The 16,837-nt window shown below is 42.6% G+C and overlaps 1 protein-coding gene across 7 annotated transcripts in view; it reads left to right on the top strand.

Annotated features, from left to right (window-relative positions):
* plxnb1b (plexin b1b) overlaps nt 1–16,837 on the top strand; it is a 261,451-nt gene that overhangs the window by 225,215 nt on the left and 19,399 nt on the right. For all 7 annotated transcript variants that reach the window (XM_043707786.2, XM_087994156.1, XM_087994155.1 and 4 more), the window contains 7 exons: nt 1,716–1,782; nt 4,207–4,353; nt 6,846–7,002; nt 12,116–12,219; nt 14,118–14,202; nt 14,675–14,841; nt 15,074–15,234. In XM_043707786.2, coding sequence (XP_043563721.2) covers nt 1,716–1,782; nt 4,207–4,353; nt 6,846–7,002; nt 12,116–12,219; nt 14,118–14,202; nt 14,675–14,841; nt 15,074–15,234 — 888 coding nt within the window. The remainder of the gene's footprint in view (nt 1–1,715; nt 1,783–4,206; nt 4,354–6,845; nt 7,003–12,115; nt 12,220–14,117; nt 14,203–14,674; nt 14,842–15,073; nt 15,235–16,837) is intronic.

Raw genomic sequence — 16,837 nt, 5'->3', positions numbered from 1 at the left:
TACAAACTGACTGTCTCTCACTTGGAATGGTGTAGTGTATCCACATTAGGGAAATAGGACTCTTGGCTTCAGTCGCTTGAGTAAGGGAATTGTGAGTGGGTGTGTCTTCCAGAAAGTACATCCTATTTGAGGGGAAGGATCAGATTCACCTTGTAGTAGTTCTTTCCATTGAGTAATTTTATAAAGTTGAAAGTGAAGAGTCTCAGTTTTTAGGAGAAGAGCCAAGAAATCAGATGGACAATGGAATTGGCGTAAACCTTTCAGCAAGGATCAGTCCTTTTCTTAAAGGAAACCTTCCACAACCTGCAAACAGTGAAATGTATGAAATTGATAAATAATGTTGGAATGTGAGATTATTGAATATATTCAATAATTGCTATAACCATCCAATGTACACAGGAAAAATTGGTTTATGTGTAGAATCTTTTAGTAGTTCATCTACATGTAGGAAATAATCTACTGGTGTACATGGTCATAAATGTGCTGTTTATGAATGAGGAAGGATTTTGGTGTTTGCAATAAAATGGAAACACAGTGGAATTAGGTGAGATAACAGAGTGAGAATAAGGGCTGAATGTGGGGGTAAAAAGCTTATCTCTGTCCTGCTGGATGCATGGGTTCCTTACCTCTGATTCAGCTTCTGAGGGCAGGAGATGAATGCAATTAGAAGTTAGGGAGCAGAGTTTGTGGCAGGGGCCAAAATCTATTGCGTCTGTCATCTCAGTAGTTAGTTTGAAGAAATTGCTACTTATCTGATACTTGATGTCAGACATGTGACAATCTGAGGCAGAACTGGGTTGAGAGAACTGATGGTGAGAAAGAGCTGGCTGTTGTCATCACACCTACAAATATAATTAATAGCGTAAGTCATGACTCCGTAACACTTGAAATGCATTAGGTGTTTGTATTGGACCAATGTAATCTTTTCTTTTTCAATTTATTCCTGCTGTAATTGTTCCCACATTATTGCGAGGCAGAGCAAGTAGGCGGTCAAACAGCAGTAAAGGTATATGACATAAGGGAAAGTTATACAGAGTGACCAAACTAACAAATTAGTCATAGTGCTCAAAAGACCACAGGAATCTTTCTGCATCAGAGAGTTACAATTTATTATGTATAGTGTAAGTGATGGCACTCTGTAAACATGTGGCTCAAGGTGAGGTGGAAGTCCTCCATGGAGACATTACAATATTACACCACTCAATGGTGTAATTTCACATCATACTATGACTGTCTAACCACCTGAGCTTTACTCTCTGAATTTTCTGGGAAAATGTGGGAATTCCATGCTCTAAATATAAAATCATGGCTGTCAAATTGGGTGCCAACTTATTAAGCTGAAGCCATGTTTCTCCTTTCAGTGCAAGCCTAGTGAAGTAACTGCCCAGAGGCCAGTATCCTGCCACCCTTTCTTTACATGTACACAGTACACTGGCTGTGGCCAGCCAGCTCTGAGGCAGTCCCTAAAGTGAGGAGATTCCAGAATCCTCTGTTTATATCAGTCAGCCAGTGCTCCCTGATTGGCCCCGGTTCACGATCTCAGTAACTAAGATCCACGTGGTTCCAATCACTGCACCAAGCAAAATGCTATCTAACAGTCATCCTCTCCCAGTATTCACTACTAAACACATGATATGATATGTTTTGATTTTGTTTTTTTTTGAAAAAGAAGTCAGGATTGAAAATAAATCTGAAATAATTTTACTGTGTTCCAGAACAGAAACAGTGGTGGAGAAGTTGCTGACTAATTGGATGTCGATCTGTCTATACACATTCCTCAGGGTAGGTATACTTTTCAGTGAAGAAGGTAATTCGTATATCTTGTTTGGCATGCAGTACACTATCTATTATACTGGCATTGAATTGTACTCGACTGCTACGTGGTAAACCTCTTGTTTGTTTTCTTCCCTATAGTGTTGCAGTTTAAAAAAAAAATCTGCTAATGACATGTTATTCCAATAACTACGGCCATAACATTTTTTTTGATTGTTTGGCTGGAGAAATTGCGAATGAAAACTTCTGTCCCATTGTATGATGGTGCATTATGTGTACGCAATCCACAAGTTCCAGTATATTATTTAATGCTACAAACAGGTGTAGTTTTAGACTTGTAATGTTAAAATTTGCCAATAAACCAACTTTTAAAGTATTATTAGAATAAAAAGTGTTATTAGTTAGACGGTGTGTTCCGGGTCCAGGTTCCAAACTACTGCTAGCATTTTGAAATAGTGGCCACATGAGAATCTGAACAAGCAGAACAATCGCACTGAATTGTATTAGAGGAGAGAGACCAGCTTTAAATTGGGGTTATCTGGGAAATTGTCAGAACTAGATGGAGAGGAAGAGACAGAATCTGGTTGATGAGGCTCAGCACTGCAGAATCCACACCCAAATCACCAAAAACAATTGACAACCGGGCAAGAGAATGAGGACTGTACTGTCTAATATATCTGCATCTTTGTTGGTCAGGTATTCCAGTTGTGTTGATTTGTGCAGGTTTGTTTAGAATCAGCTTTTTAGATGTAGGTTTGCTCACTGAGCTGGAAGGTTCATTTCCAGACGTTTCATCACCCTACTAGGTAACATCTTCAGTGGGCCCCCAGGTGAAGCACTGTTCATGATTCCTGCTTTCTATTTATATGTTTGGGTTTCTTTGGGTCGGTGAAGTCATTTCCTGTGGTGATGTCATTTCCTGTTCTTTTTCTCAGGGGTGGTAGATGGGGTCTAACTCCATATATTTGTTGATAGAGTTCCTGTTGGAATGCCATGCTTCTAGGAATTCTCGTGCGTGTCTTGTTTGGCTCGTCCTAGGATGGATGTGTTGTCCCAGTCAAAGTGGTGTCCTTCCTCATCTGTATGTAAGGGTACTAGTGAGAGAGGGTTATGTCGTTTTGTGGTTAGTTGATGTTAATGTATCCTGGTGGCTAGTTTTCTCCCTGTTTGTTCAATGTAGTGTTTGTTATAGTTCTTGCACAGTATTTTGTAAATTACATTAGTTTTGCTTCTTGTCTGTATACAGTCTTTGAAGTTCATTAGCTGCTGTTTTAGTGTGTTGGTTGGTTTGTGTGCTAACATGATGCCCAAATGAAGCTGCGTCAGAACATTATTTCAACGAGCTGACACAACACGAGTTGCAGCACAGAGGAACTATGCAGAGCAGAGGAAAGTCACCTATACAGTCTATTCTCAGGAACAAACCCAAACAAGCAGGCAAAACGTGTCAAGAAACCCTAGCCACCCTCCCCTATATCAAAGACATCTCGGAAATGACTGCCAGACTACTCAGACCCCTTGGCATCATGGTAGCCCACAAACCCACCAACACATTAAAACAGCAGGTAATGAACTTCAAAGACCCTATACAGACAAGAAGCAAAACTAATGTCATTTACAAAATACCATGCAAGAACTGTAACAAACACTACATTGGACAAACAGGCAGAAAACTAGCCACCAGGATACATGAACATTAACTAGCCACAAAACGACATGACCTTCTCTTACTATTATCCTTACATACAGATGAAGAAGGACACCACTTCGACTGGGACAACACATCCATCCTAGGACAAGCCAAACAGACATGCATGAGAATTCCTAGAAGCATAGCTTTCCAACAGGAACTCTATCAATAAACATATGGAGTTAGACCCCATCTACCATCCCTGAGAAAAAGAACAGGAAATGAAATCACCACAGGAAATGACATCACCGACCTAAAGAAACCCAAACATATAAATAGAAAGCAGGAATCATGAACAGTGCTTCGCCTGGAGATCCACTGAAGATGTTACCTAGTAGGGTGTCGAAACGTCTGGAAATGAACCTTCCAGCTCAGTGATCAAACCGACATCCAGAACCTCAAACTGAGCTACAAATCTTCTCAAAACTCGCTGTGAGCTTTTTAATTTCCCAAGTCAACATTCAGGATTTACTTGCTATCCTAGTTGGAGGAGCTCTCCTCATGGTTCAAAAACACATACTTGAATGTTCTTTAAGATCCAGTCAGAGCAGTGCTACCAGAAATAACTTTACTACTGGGATGAAACTGCCAAGCTTATAGCTGTTATGTCCTAATTCTTTTCCAAAAGTAGTCAATGTTAGCCCAGAAGGGTCAATGACCCATGACGTTAACCAAAGTTTAAGCAAAATTTATGGATGTGAATACTTTGTATATCTGATAAATGTCAATTAACCTGTCTCTAGGATTCAGCAGGGGAATCGCTCTACATGCTATTCCGAGCAATCAAACACCAAGTGGATAAAGGACCTGTTGATGCTGTGTCAGGAAAGGCCAAGTATACTCTTAATGACAACAGACTACTCCGAGAGGACGTGGAATACCGCACATTGGTAAATCTCCCAAAGCACAATGGTCTTAGCTTCAAGTAAATGAAACCATCAGCAGTTCCAGTCACAGCCCTGAATCCAACTCCCTACTGAGATTCCAGAGTTTGATCATCGTTTTGTCTTGGGAATTCTGACAATTGTCAGCATCAGCCAAGGGAAAGAAGCAAAACATTGGCCAGAAAATTGCATCTCAAATGTGCCCTCTGCTGGATAAGTGAAAATGCCAAACCAGAGTCCAGATTGGAGTGGTGCTGGAAAAATCACAGCAGGTCAAGCAGCATCCGAGGAGCAGGAAAATCGACGTTTCAGGCAGGAGGCAAACATCCATTTTTCCTGCTCCTCGGATGCTGCCTGACGTGCTGTGATTTTCCAGCACCACTCCGATCTTGACTCTAATTTCCAGCATCTGCAGTCCTCAATTTTGCCAAAATGCCAAACCAGCCTATTTCATTTTGTCGGAGCAAATTACAGCAGATACTGAAATCTGTGCTGAAAACATCAAATGCTGGAGATTACAGCGGGTCAGGCAGCATCCATGACAAGAGAGTGAGCTAACATTTCAAGTCTTGGTGACTCTTCATCAGGGCTGAAGTGAAGTGTAGAGAGGGCAGCATTTATGCTATGGATGGTGTGGGGGTAGTAGGTGTAGGGTGTTGATAGACTAAAGATATTGATAGTTCAAATTAAGTGATTAGAATGTGAGACTAGCAGAACAATGGTGTGTCTAACTGCCAGATTAGAAAGAACAGACGGTCCCAATGGAGTGTGGGGAAGGGAGAGAGGATGTGGTAACAGAGAATGTATAAGCTAAAAGGGAAGAAATGGGACAATGTTCCAAAACAGCGCTGCTGACATGGCTTGCTTCTTCCATGACTGTGGTTTCCCACCCACTATGATTGACAGAGCCCTCAACCACATCCAACCTATCACTTGTGATTCTGCCCTTGCCCCTTCCCAACGCTCTCAGCAGCGGGATTGGGTTCCCCTTGTCCTCACTTTTCATCTCACCTGCCTCTGTGTTCAAAGGATCATTCTCTGCCGTTTCAGATAACTCCAGCAGAATGCCACCACCAAACACATCTTCCCCTCACTCCCTCTGTCTGCATTTTGTAGGGAACATTTCCTCCTGGACACCCTAGTCCATTCCACAACCACCAACACCACCCTCACTTTCTCATATAACTGCAGAAGGTGCAATACCTGTCCTTCACCTCCTCCCAGCTCACAATCCAAGGGCCTAAACAGTCCTTCCAGGTGAAGCAACATTTCACCTGTACCACCTCCAATCCTGTGCATTGTATTTCTTGCACCCAATGTGGCCTACTCTACGTTGGCGAAAACAAACATAGACTGGTTTGTGGAACACCTCCAGTTTGTGTGCAAACAAGACCCAGACCTTCCTGTAGCTTGTCATTTTAACCCAGCGTCCTGCTCACATGCCCACATGTGTCTCCTTGTCATGCTGCCGTGTTCCAGTCAATCACAGCGCAAGCTAGAACAGTATCTTATCTTCAAACTAGACGCTTTCCAGCCTTCTGGAATATTGAGTTCAACAGCTTCAAATTGTGAACCAACTCCCATTTTTTTCCCTTTCCTTTAGCTTTACTTGTTACATTCTCTGTCACCATGTCCTCCCTCCCCCACCCCAGTGGGACTGTCTGCTCTTCCCAGTCTGGCAGGTGGCGACACCATTGTTCTGCCATTCTCACATTCCGATCACTTAATCTGAACTGGCAACATCTTTTCTCCATCAGCGCCCTACACCCACAACCCCCACCCCATCTGTAGCATAAATGCTGTCCCCTCCAAGCTTCACTTCAACTCCGATGAAGAATCATCTAGACTTGAAACGCTACTTGCTCTCTCTACAAATGCTGTCTGACCTACCGTGATCTCCAGCATTTGTTCTTTCATTTTGTCCCGTTTTAGAGATTTTATGTAAATGCAACACTGATTGCACACTGTCAAGATTGGGGATGTGTTATTATTGTGCAAGGTTTACTAATTTTATTTGTTTGTCTCGTGAAGCAGTGCTTCGGAGAAAGTGAGGACTGCAGATGCTGGAGAGACAGAGTCAAAAATGTGGCACTGGAAAAACCAGCAGGTCGGGTAGCATCCGAGGAGCAGTAGAATCGATGTTTCAGGCATATGCTCTTCATCAGAAATGACTCTGCTGCTACTTGGATGCTGCCTGAACTGCTGTGTTTTTCCAGCGCCTACTTTCCAAGTCTTGAAGCAGTGCATAGGCTGTGTTGAGTGGAAAGGAGATTCAAACCAGACATCTTAAATCGTCCTCACCGGAATTTTACAGAATGAGCCATTGTCTTATTCCTTATTCTTTACTTGATTTGATGATGTTAATGACAGGCATCAGCTAAACTTGTAACACTATATGAGCGGCTATGTCAAAACTCCTGATGGAGGTGTTTGGATCTGGCATGTATCATCCTGTTTTCTCAAAATAATTTTTGTGATCCCCTCCATCCTCTGCACAGACCCTCAATGTCCTGGTGCAAGGTGAGGATGTACAACCCTCACCTGTGAAAGTTTTGGATTGTGACACTATCACCCAAGTCAAGGAGAAAATCATCGATCAGATCTACAAAGGAGTGACCTACTCACTTCGACCCCATGTGGAAACACTCGACCTGGGTACGTCTTGTGGAATTTCTAAAGAGGTAACACCTGTATATAAGGAGAAAGTGAGGACTGCAGATGCTGGAGATCAGATTCGAGAGGGTAGTGCTGGAAAAGCACAGCAGGCCAGGCAGCATCTGAGGACCAGGAGAATCGACGTTTCGGGCATAAGCCCTTCACCAGGAACGACTGATGAAGGGCTTATGCCCGAAACGTTGAATCTCCTGAGCCTCGGATGCTGCCTGGCCTGCTGTGCTTTTCCAGCACCACACTCTCGCATCTATATATAAGTTTTACAACAATGAGAGGGCAGTTGTGGTGTCCCTACCTCTAAGCCAAGAAGCCTGGGTTCAAGTCCCACCTGTTCCAGAGGTGAGTAATGACATACCTAAACAGGTTGCTTTGAAAATATCTACCAGTAACGGTAATGAGAAGAGCCTTTGTAGAGCTTTTGTGATGTGGGGTGTGTGTGCTCCCTCTGGGATTGAGGGTTCCATTTTCTTTGGTTTCAAGTCTCACCTGCAAGACGGGTTGATATTTTAAATAAGTCTGATGTGGTGTCTGGGACCCCACTTGTGGTTGGGGTCATGTGCTGCCATGAACCCTCCTTGTTATTACAAGTCTTGGGCTGCTCCGTAGTCTACGGTGGGGGAAGAGCCCCATGAATAAATACAGGTCATTCTGCTATAATGCACATTTTGTTAACATGAATTCATGATAAAACGATTGACAATTGGGGACACTGTTTCTAAAGCACCAAGTTTTAAAATGTGTATTGGCTATAACGTGATTCCGGCCCCATTAGTTTAAATGGTGCCGCTATTACACGATTTTCTTATAACACGGGGTTACATGAGAACAGAACTACTGCGTTATAGCAGAACCGACCTTTTAAGTGATAAGCAGATGAGGCTCTTGTTCCAGGTGCAGTTTAGTACATCTTAGTAACTCTATACAATTTGCATAACTCTCGGGCATATTAGCTATTACTAACAAGATGGTAGTAGGTAAGATGTGTATGACCCCATGAGGCAACAATTCCAACAAACTCACAGTCTGATGCTGCACTAGTGGCTGTAATATACTTAAGGCATTGGCAGCATATTAAATTAATAATACATTGCACTTTTGATTGGGTTTCAGATTCTGAAAGTGCACCACTTTTTGCTTTGGAATGTAACCCAGATTGTAAAGGGTCCAAGCTCTTAGGGATGAACCTTCATTCTTGAATAGCGTGCAAATGTCTGAATTAGGAGCAAGAATAAGCAATGTTCTCTCTAAGTCCAGCATGTGTGCAGCTGCTGAGGGGCTCCAGGATCAGTGTGCTGACACCATTCATGGCATTGACTTCTTGTTCCGGAAAACACTGCTGCGGATGGACCCTGGGGTCCACGCAGATGAAAACAAAGTGAACTGGACACTCGGAATTGGCCACTCAGTCCCTCAAATCTGCTCCACCATTCAAAAAGATCGGGAGCTGATGTGATTATTCCCTCAACACCATATTGCCGATTACTCCTACCCACCTGCAGTTGATGCTCAAACGGTTGTTAGTTTTAAATCTGTGATAGATAAATTTTTGTTCAGCAAAGGCATTAAGGGATACGAGCTAAAGGCAAGTACATGGAGCTTGGCCACAGTTCAGCCATGTTCTCAGTGAATTTCGGATCAGGCCTGAGAGGCTGATCATGTGTACTCCCAACAGCCACTGACTCCCTTGTTAGTCACAAATCCGTCTACCTGCCTTAAAAATATTCAGTAGTTGCCTCTGCTGCTCTGTGGGATAGAGAGTTATATATTCTTGACCCTCTGAAAGAAGCATTTCCCCTCACATCTGTCTTTAAATGATGATCTCTTATTTTTAAACTGCCAACGAGTTCTTGTCTGTCCAGAAATGGGATGTTTTTTCAGCATCTATCGTGTCAGTTCTCCTCAGGATGTTACCGAGCTCAAAAGAGAATGCATCTTATTCTTATAAACTCCAATGCGAACAAGCTCAGCCCGTCACACCTTTCCTTATCAGTTAAGTGAATCTTCTCTGAGCTGATTCAAATGTAGTTACATCCTTAATTAACTAAGGAGACCAAAATTGCACGCAGTCTTCCTGATGTGGTCTCATCAGAGCCCTGTACAACTTTAGCAAAACATTGATATCTTTATATTCCATTTCCCTTGCAAGAAATGTCAGCATTCGATTTCACACAACACCAGGTTATAGTTCAGCAAGTTTATTTGGAAGCACTAGCTTTCAGAGTGCTGCACCTTCATTAGGTAGGTAGCTGACAAAGGAGCAGCGCTCTGAAAGCTAGTGCTTCCAAATAAACCTATTGACTATAACCTGGTATAGTGTGATTTTCAACTTTGTCCACCCCAGTCCAACACTCGCACCTCCATATCATAACATCCAATTTGATTTCCTAATCACTTGCTGTAACTGGATACTAATTTTGTGATGAATGTACCAGGATATGTAGATTACTCTATAACTGAGAGCTCTGCAATCTGTCTCCATTGAAGTAACGTATTGCTTTTCTGAACTTCTTGCCGAAGTAGATAAGTTCAGATTTTCCAGTGCCTGCCAAATTTTAGAGGATTCACTGAACCAACATTCCTATTCCAGCAAACACCCCAGATATTGAGTGATATACAGAGTTGAATAAAGAGAAATAGGGGAGGCTTATGACATACCAAGGATCAAAACTGCAGAAGCCCTAGAGGAGCATAGAATGTACAAGGGGAAACTTAGAAGGAAATTAGGAGAACAAAAGGGGTGCATGAAAGGATAATGGCAGGTAAAATAAAGGAAAATCATAAGTTATTTTACATGTACATTGAAGGTATAAGGTTAACTCAGAAAAGCGTAGCACCCATTAGGAACACAGTTGCAATTTGTGTGTGAAGCTGGACGATGTATTTAGGTGTCTAAATTAATACTTTGTGATGGTGTTCACTAGTGAGAGGTTTAATGTGAGTACTGAAATCAGGGAGAAGGGCTGTGATTATAGTGAAAGAAATTAGCAGAAACACAGAGGAGTTTCTGAGGGTCTGGTAAGCTTAAAACTAGATAACTAACCAGCCCAGATGAAATGTAGGAGAATTGATGCTTTGGGCAAGAGTCCTTCATCAGGAAATTGAATGGCTCTTGTGTGAAGTGTTGATTCTCCTGCTTCTGACCTGCTGTGCTTTTCCAGCGTCACACTCTTGACTCTGATCTCCAGCATCTGCAGTCCTCACTTTCTCCCAGATGAAATGTATCCCAGTCTGTTGAGTGAGGTAAGGGAGGAAATAGCAGGGGCATTGGCAATAACTTCCAATTCCTCTTGGGCTGGAGGAGAGATGCCAGAGGACTGGAGGACAGCCAGTGTGGTAAGATTATTCAAGAAGGGAGGAGGGATAAAGTAGGAAACTACAGGGTAGTCAGTCTAATCTCAGTAGTGGGGAAACTTTCGTAAGCAATTCTGAGGGGCAAACATAATCTGCACTGGGAGAAGCAGGGATTAATCAAGGAAAGGCAGCATGGTTTTGTTCAGGGGAGGTCATGTCTGACCAACATGATTGAATTTTTCGAGGAGATGACTGGGTGTGAGGTGAGGGCAATACATTTGATCTAGTCTGCTTGGACTTCAACAAGGCTTTTGATAAAAAGGCTCCACATGGGAAACTGATAGGGAAGATAAGAGCCCACGGGACCTAAGGAAATTTGGCTGAGTGGCAGGAAGCAGAAGGGGATCGTCAAGAGATGTCACAAAAACTTCCTGCCACTCAGCCAAATTTCCTTGGATACCATTAGTGTTGGGGGCCGTTGCTGTTTGTGCATATAAATGACTTGGACTTGTATGTGGGAAGGTTGATAGGGAACTTCATGGATGATATGAAATTGGTGGGGTGGTAAATAGTGAGGAGAGCACCCTTGGATTACAAAGGATCTAGATGGGGATGATCAGTGGCAAATGGAATTCAATCTGGACAAGTGTGAGATGATACACTTGGACAGCACAAACAAGGTAAGGGAAAACACAGTGAATGGGTGGCCCCCAGATGCACCCAGCATCACAGGGACCGAGGCATACATGTCCTTTGGTCCCTTAGGTAGCAGCGCAGGTGGATAAAGTGGTTAAGAAGGCATACAGAATACATGCAGTTATTAGCCGAGATGGAGAGTTTAAGAGTAGGAGGTTATGCTGAAACTGTATAAAATGTTGGTTAGGCCACAGCTAGAGTATTAGGTGCCATTCTGGAATCCATAATGTAGCAGGGATGCGATAGCACTGGAGAGAGAGCAGAGGAGATTTACCAGGATGTTGCCTGAGCTGGAGGGAGTTTTAAGTGTGAAGAGAGATTGAATAGGCAGGGGACTCTGAGTGGGGACTTGTTTGAGACGTATAAAATCCTGAGAGACATAAACAGTGGGGTAGCCAGCAAAGAACGTCTTCCCATGGTGGCGGGATCAGTAACCAGGGGGCATGGACTTGAGGTAGGGGGCTGGAGGTTTAGAGGGAATGTGAAGAATTTGTTTTTCACCCAGAAGGTGGTAGGAGTGTGGAACTCTCTGCCTGTATGGTGGTAGAGGCAAAAACCCTCATAACATTGAAGAAGTTTTTAGATGGGCGCTTGTGATGCCAAAGCATACAAGGCTATGGACAAGTATGAATGGGTCAAAGGGCTTTTTTTTTTGTGCTGACCTCTGTGACCCTATGATGTTGCACTTTGTTGAAATGTCTTCTGGAAATCCCAATGACACCGTAACAACCTGTTTCCCATTATCCATATTGCTTGCAACTTTCTCAAAAATCATCTTCAATCTGTATTGGATGGAGAAGTTAACAGCTTGTTTTTGGACTATTAGAATTTGGAAGCTCCAGCAATTTTGAGGATTGGGAAGCACATGCTTTCTAATGGAGCAGAGTATGATGCGACTCTTTTGAGAATGGATGAAGCCTCCTTGTGTGTGGTTATAATGGGAGTAGGAAGGTTCAACTCAACTTGCTGATGATTAGGATTGGAAAATCATACCTGCTTTGGAAACAAATATTACTCCTGATGTGTTGGGAATGTGAAAGTCATGCTAAATTGTGTTGAGTTTTTTGAAGCTTTCCTTATTTTAATTAAATATGTTGTGCAAAATTAGAATGGAGATCTGGGTTGGCTGGACATCTTATCCTTTCTGATGAAGACTTGACCTCCGTTCTCCAGGGAAACTGGAAGCGTCTGAACACCTTACAGCATTATAAGGTTAGCTTTGAGTTTCTTTGAAAAAGTATTGAAATGATTTGCTCCTCTTTAAAGATGCTAATTGATCTCCTCTGGGATTGGATGCAGGAATCTAGACTAAGCACAATGTTCAAATTGAACAGTGTTAGAAGTCTCAAAGTTAGAGTGCAGATACAACATGCCTCATGACAGACTTGTATAAATGAGAAAAACTGCAGCTCCAAGGGACTTGGAGTTACTTACACACAAAACACAGAAAGCTAGCATATAGTTGCACCAGGTAATCATAGAGTCATAGAGATATACAGCGTGGAAACAGACCCTTCGGTCAGGAAGGCAAATGGAATGTTGTCCCTTACTTCAGGGAGTTAGAGTATAAGAGTAGGGAGTCTTGCTGCAACTGTACAAGGTGCTGGTCAGCACTAGAGCACTGTGAGCACTTTTGGTCCCCTTGTTTAAGAAAACATATCATGTCCTTGGTGGCAATTCACACAAGGTTCATGAGGATGATCCCTGGATTGTTCTATGAGGAAAGGTTGGGACTCTACTCATCAGAATTTAGAAGAATGAGAGGTTGTCTCATTGAAACATATTGAATTCTTGAGAGTTGACAGGTTAGATGCTGAAAGAATTGTTTTCCCTCTTGGGAGTGTCTTGGAATAGAGGGCATGGTCTGAGAACTAAGGGATGCCAATTAAGACTGAGATGAAGAAGAATTTCTTCTCTGGTTGTTGAGTCTTTGGAATTCCTTGCCACAGAGATCCGTGGGTGCAAGATCCTTGTATTATTTAAGGTGGAGGTAGATAGAGAGGGTTGGCGATAGAGAATTAATGAGTAGAGACATCAACTGCTACAGGAAAAGGACAGAGAAGTAGATAGAGTCATAGAGCCAAATGACCTTCTCCTGTTCCTACTTTTTAATGTCGAAGTGGTTCAGAACGCAAATGGAAATTTTTCATTTAGTAAGGGGAATGGAACATAGAAGTAGAGAAGTTTGTTTATTTATATAGGGAGTACAGTGTACAGTTTTGGACCCATGACCTTAAGAAAAGGTTCACTCAACTGATCATTCAGGATATGGTGGTTATGAAGAAAGGCTGGCCATTACAAGAATGAGGGGTGATCTTTTTGAAACAAACAAAATCTTTATGGAGCTTACTAAGGTGGATGGTGAAAGGATATTTCCCATCAAGAAGAAACTAGAACTATTAGCACAGTTTTAGAAATACGTCAGGGAGGTCTCACATTTGAAATGTAAAGAGATTTGTTTTTTCCCTGAGAGTCATTGGTTTGTGGTGTGGAACAGTCTTCCAAGAGCAGTTGTGGAGTCAGGGTCATTGAGTATTTTTAAGGCTGAGTTAAATAGATTCTTGAGTGACAGGAAGATTGGTGGAATGTGGAATTGAGACTGCATCAGATCAGCTTTGATCTTATCAAATAGCAGAGCAGGCTCAAGGGGCTGAATGGACTCCTGCTCCTAATATGTTTGTCCTTGCATGAGAATATAATTGGGCTCAGATGTGGAGGAGAGTCACGGCACAGCTATATGCTTGGCGATAGCAGGAGCAGAAGCCATGCTGCCTAAATCACCACCTTGATGTGGTAAGCCACCCAAAGTGCCCATTGGCATGATCTTGTAGCAAATCCCAGGAAGCCTGTTTTTTATGCAAAGCAACTTTGATATATATTTACAGTCAGTTAAGGGTGGAGTCTTTCCCTGACACAGATGATGAAGTGTGATGAGAATTGACAAATGCCAGATCTCTGAATTATAGAATTTTCCTTTATTAACCTTTTACTGTGGTAACTGATTAATTGATTGATTGTTTTTGATGTGTCCTTCAGTCTTGTGAGAATTTAACTTCCTGTCTGTACAATTAATAACAATTGTTTTGTTGTCCTGTTTGAAACTCCTTTAGGTTACTGATGGGGCCACAGTTGCTCTTGTCCCACGCCTCAGCAAGCACATTCACCATGAGAATCATGATTTTACTGCAGGAGAGAGTGAGTGAAAAGCTGCTGCTTTGTTATCTGTTAACCATTTAAACACTGGTGTTTAGATCTGGGGAGGAGCAAGATGCGTTTGAAGCAAAGTAATTGACTGTTAGAAACTCGACAGTTGGAATCCAATATCTTCCGCAAGAATTGGCGAGCGAATTGGATTTGAAGACCTTTAGTAAACCAGAATTCTTGAATACTGTATGAGGAGCCTCACTATAGTGGCACATTTGAGATCATAAGGCAATCAAATTCAAATTAATAAATAGGAAAGGAGCATGGTGGCCACTGCAGAGGACTTTGAAATGTAAATAATTCTGCTTAAGCATTTGCAAGTTCTGCATTCATCAAACACTTGCCAGTTTGCTTTTCTTGGGTGTGTCTTGTCTGAAATATATTTAGTCTTGGTTTTTTTTTCTATTTTGCACATGTATCTCTTCCTCCTCCTCCTCCTCCCCCCCTTCTCACACCATTGCAGAGACTCCAATGTTGGAAGATGCAGATGAAGGAGGGATCAAAGTCTGGCACCTGGTCAAAGCCAGTGAAGAACCCGAACTCCCCAAACACAGAAGGGGCAGCCTGCGGGAGCGGGAGCGAGCCAAAGCCATTCCTGAGATCTACCTGACACGATTGCTTTCCATGAAGGTAGGAACCAGCTTGTGTCTAAAAACAAAAGGCAGGGAGAAGATAAAAGATGACGTTGATGTGGCCAGATCAGGTTTCTGATTGAAATACCAACATGTGGCTAGGTCATCACTGTCATTCTAATACTGGCTCACCGACTGCAGTAAAGGCAATTGTGGGAAAAACTATACCAATCACAGTTATCATTGTGAGAGAGACCATTTTGACCTCCTTATCTGGCTATACCTTTCAGGGCACACTGCAGAAGTTTGTAGATGACCTCTTCCAGGTGATTCTCAGCACAAGTCGGCCTGTCCCTCTTGCTGTCAAATATTTTTTCGATCTCCTGGATGAACAAGCAGTACACCATGGGATTACCGATACAGAAACTATTCACATCTGGAAAACAAACAGGTAATTGAGACAGCATAACAATTTGATTTGATGTATTTTTGTCACATATATTGCGATACAGTGAAAGTGTTTTGCATGCTCTTAAGGCAGGCTAGATATGTTTGCACTTAATGTCTGTGCAGTTAATTTTACATCTGTTCCGACTTGCCTGCATACAATGTCTTGTAAATATGTAAAGTGTCCCAAGGCATTTCAGAGGCACCAATTGGATAAAAAAATTGACACCAAGCCAAAAGCTTGATCAAAGAGGAAGGTTTGAAGCAGCATCTTAAAGGATGAAAGACAGAGAGATTTGGAGGGAGAATTTGCATGCCTTTCTTGTAGTCTTTATATGTCTATGCCTTTGATGTTTTTTCACTGGGTGAAGTCACTATTTCTGCTGATGTGTTGAATTTTGTTGAATAGGTTATTAATGAGACAGATAAACTCAGAAATGAAAGTCAAGGCTTGATTTTGAAATATAGCTTGATCTCTCTGTCACATTTCTTACAAGTTGAAAGCTACGATAGGGGATTGAATTGTGATATTTACAATGTATCATTGCTGCTCCTAAGGCACATGCAGCCGTGTTTAACTCGGCCTGGTCCTTTTGAGGCCATGAGGCCACTAGAGAAACAGAGAAGCCTATTTCAGAGATTAATTACAGTTAGTGGAGGCAGTTTGAAGGTTCATTGGCACTTATACCATTTCTTTATAAGTTAGGAGACTAAACTGTAACGGCTGCCTTTCTTTCATGTGACAACTGATGATTACAATAACTGCAAGTGGCTTGTATTTTTATTGTCGATGCTCACAGGTGTGGTTACTCGCAGAAATGAGATAATCATTCACTTCAGTATGTTTCATCATAGAATCCCTACAGTGTAGATAGAGGCCATTTGGCCCATCAAGTCTGCACCAACCCTCTGCTGAGCATCCCACACCCTCCACCACATTATTGCTAACCTAGCCTGCACAACCCTGGACACTACCAGATAATTTAGCATGACCAGGCCCCCTAACCTGCGCATATCTTTGGGCTGTGGAAGAAAACCCACAGAAACACAGGGAGAATGTGCAAACTTCACACAGACAGTTGCCCAAGGGTGGAGTTGAACCCAGGTCCCAAGCACTGTGAGGCAGCAGAGCTAACCACTGAGCCACCTTGTCACTCTCTCAGTTTGTGTCCAGTTTCTTTTGCTTACTCTCTCTTGAGATGTCGCTGACTTGGCCAGTGTGTGTTCCTCACTATAATTTACCCTCAACCTGAGTGGCCTACTGGGACATTCCAAGATGCAATGAAAAGTCAAGCATGTTACTGTGGGTCTGGAGTCACTTGTAGCTGAAAATGTGTTGCTGGAAAAGCGCAGCAGGTCAGGCAGCATCCAGGGAACAGGAGAATCGACGTTTCGGACGTAAGCCCTTCTTCAGCCCATTCCTGAAGAAGGGCTTATGCCCGAAACATCGATTCTCCTGTTCCCTGGATGCTGCCTGACCTGCTGCGCTTTTCCAGCAACACATTTTCAGCTCTGATCTCCAGCATCTGCAGTCCTCACTTTCTCCTGGAGTCACATGTAGGCCAGACTAGGTAAGGATAGCAGATTTCCATGCCTAAAAAAACATC

The sequence above is a fragment of the Chiloscyllium plagiosum genome, unplaced genomic scaffold, assembly GCF_037043375.1.
Source record: "Chiloscyllium plagiosum isolate Xiang-an unplaced genomic scaffold, Cpla_swu_hap1 HiC_scaffold_14, whole genome shotgun sequence".
Classification (NCBI taxonomy): Eukaryota; Metazoa; Chordata; class Chondrichthyes; order Orectolobiformes; family Hemiscylliidae; genus Chiloscyllium; species Chiloscyllium plagiosum.
Note: the sequence above shows the minus strand (reverse complement) of the source record. Positions and strands in the feature narration are given on the sequence as shown.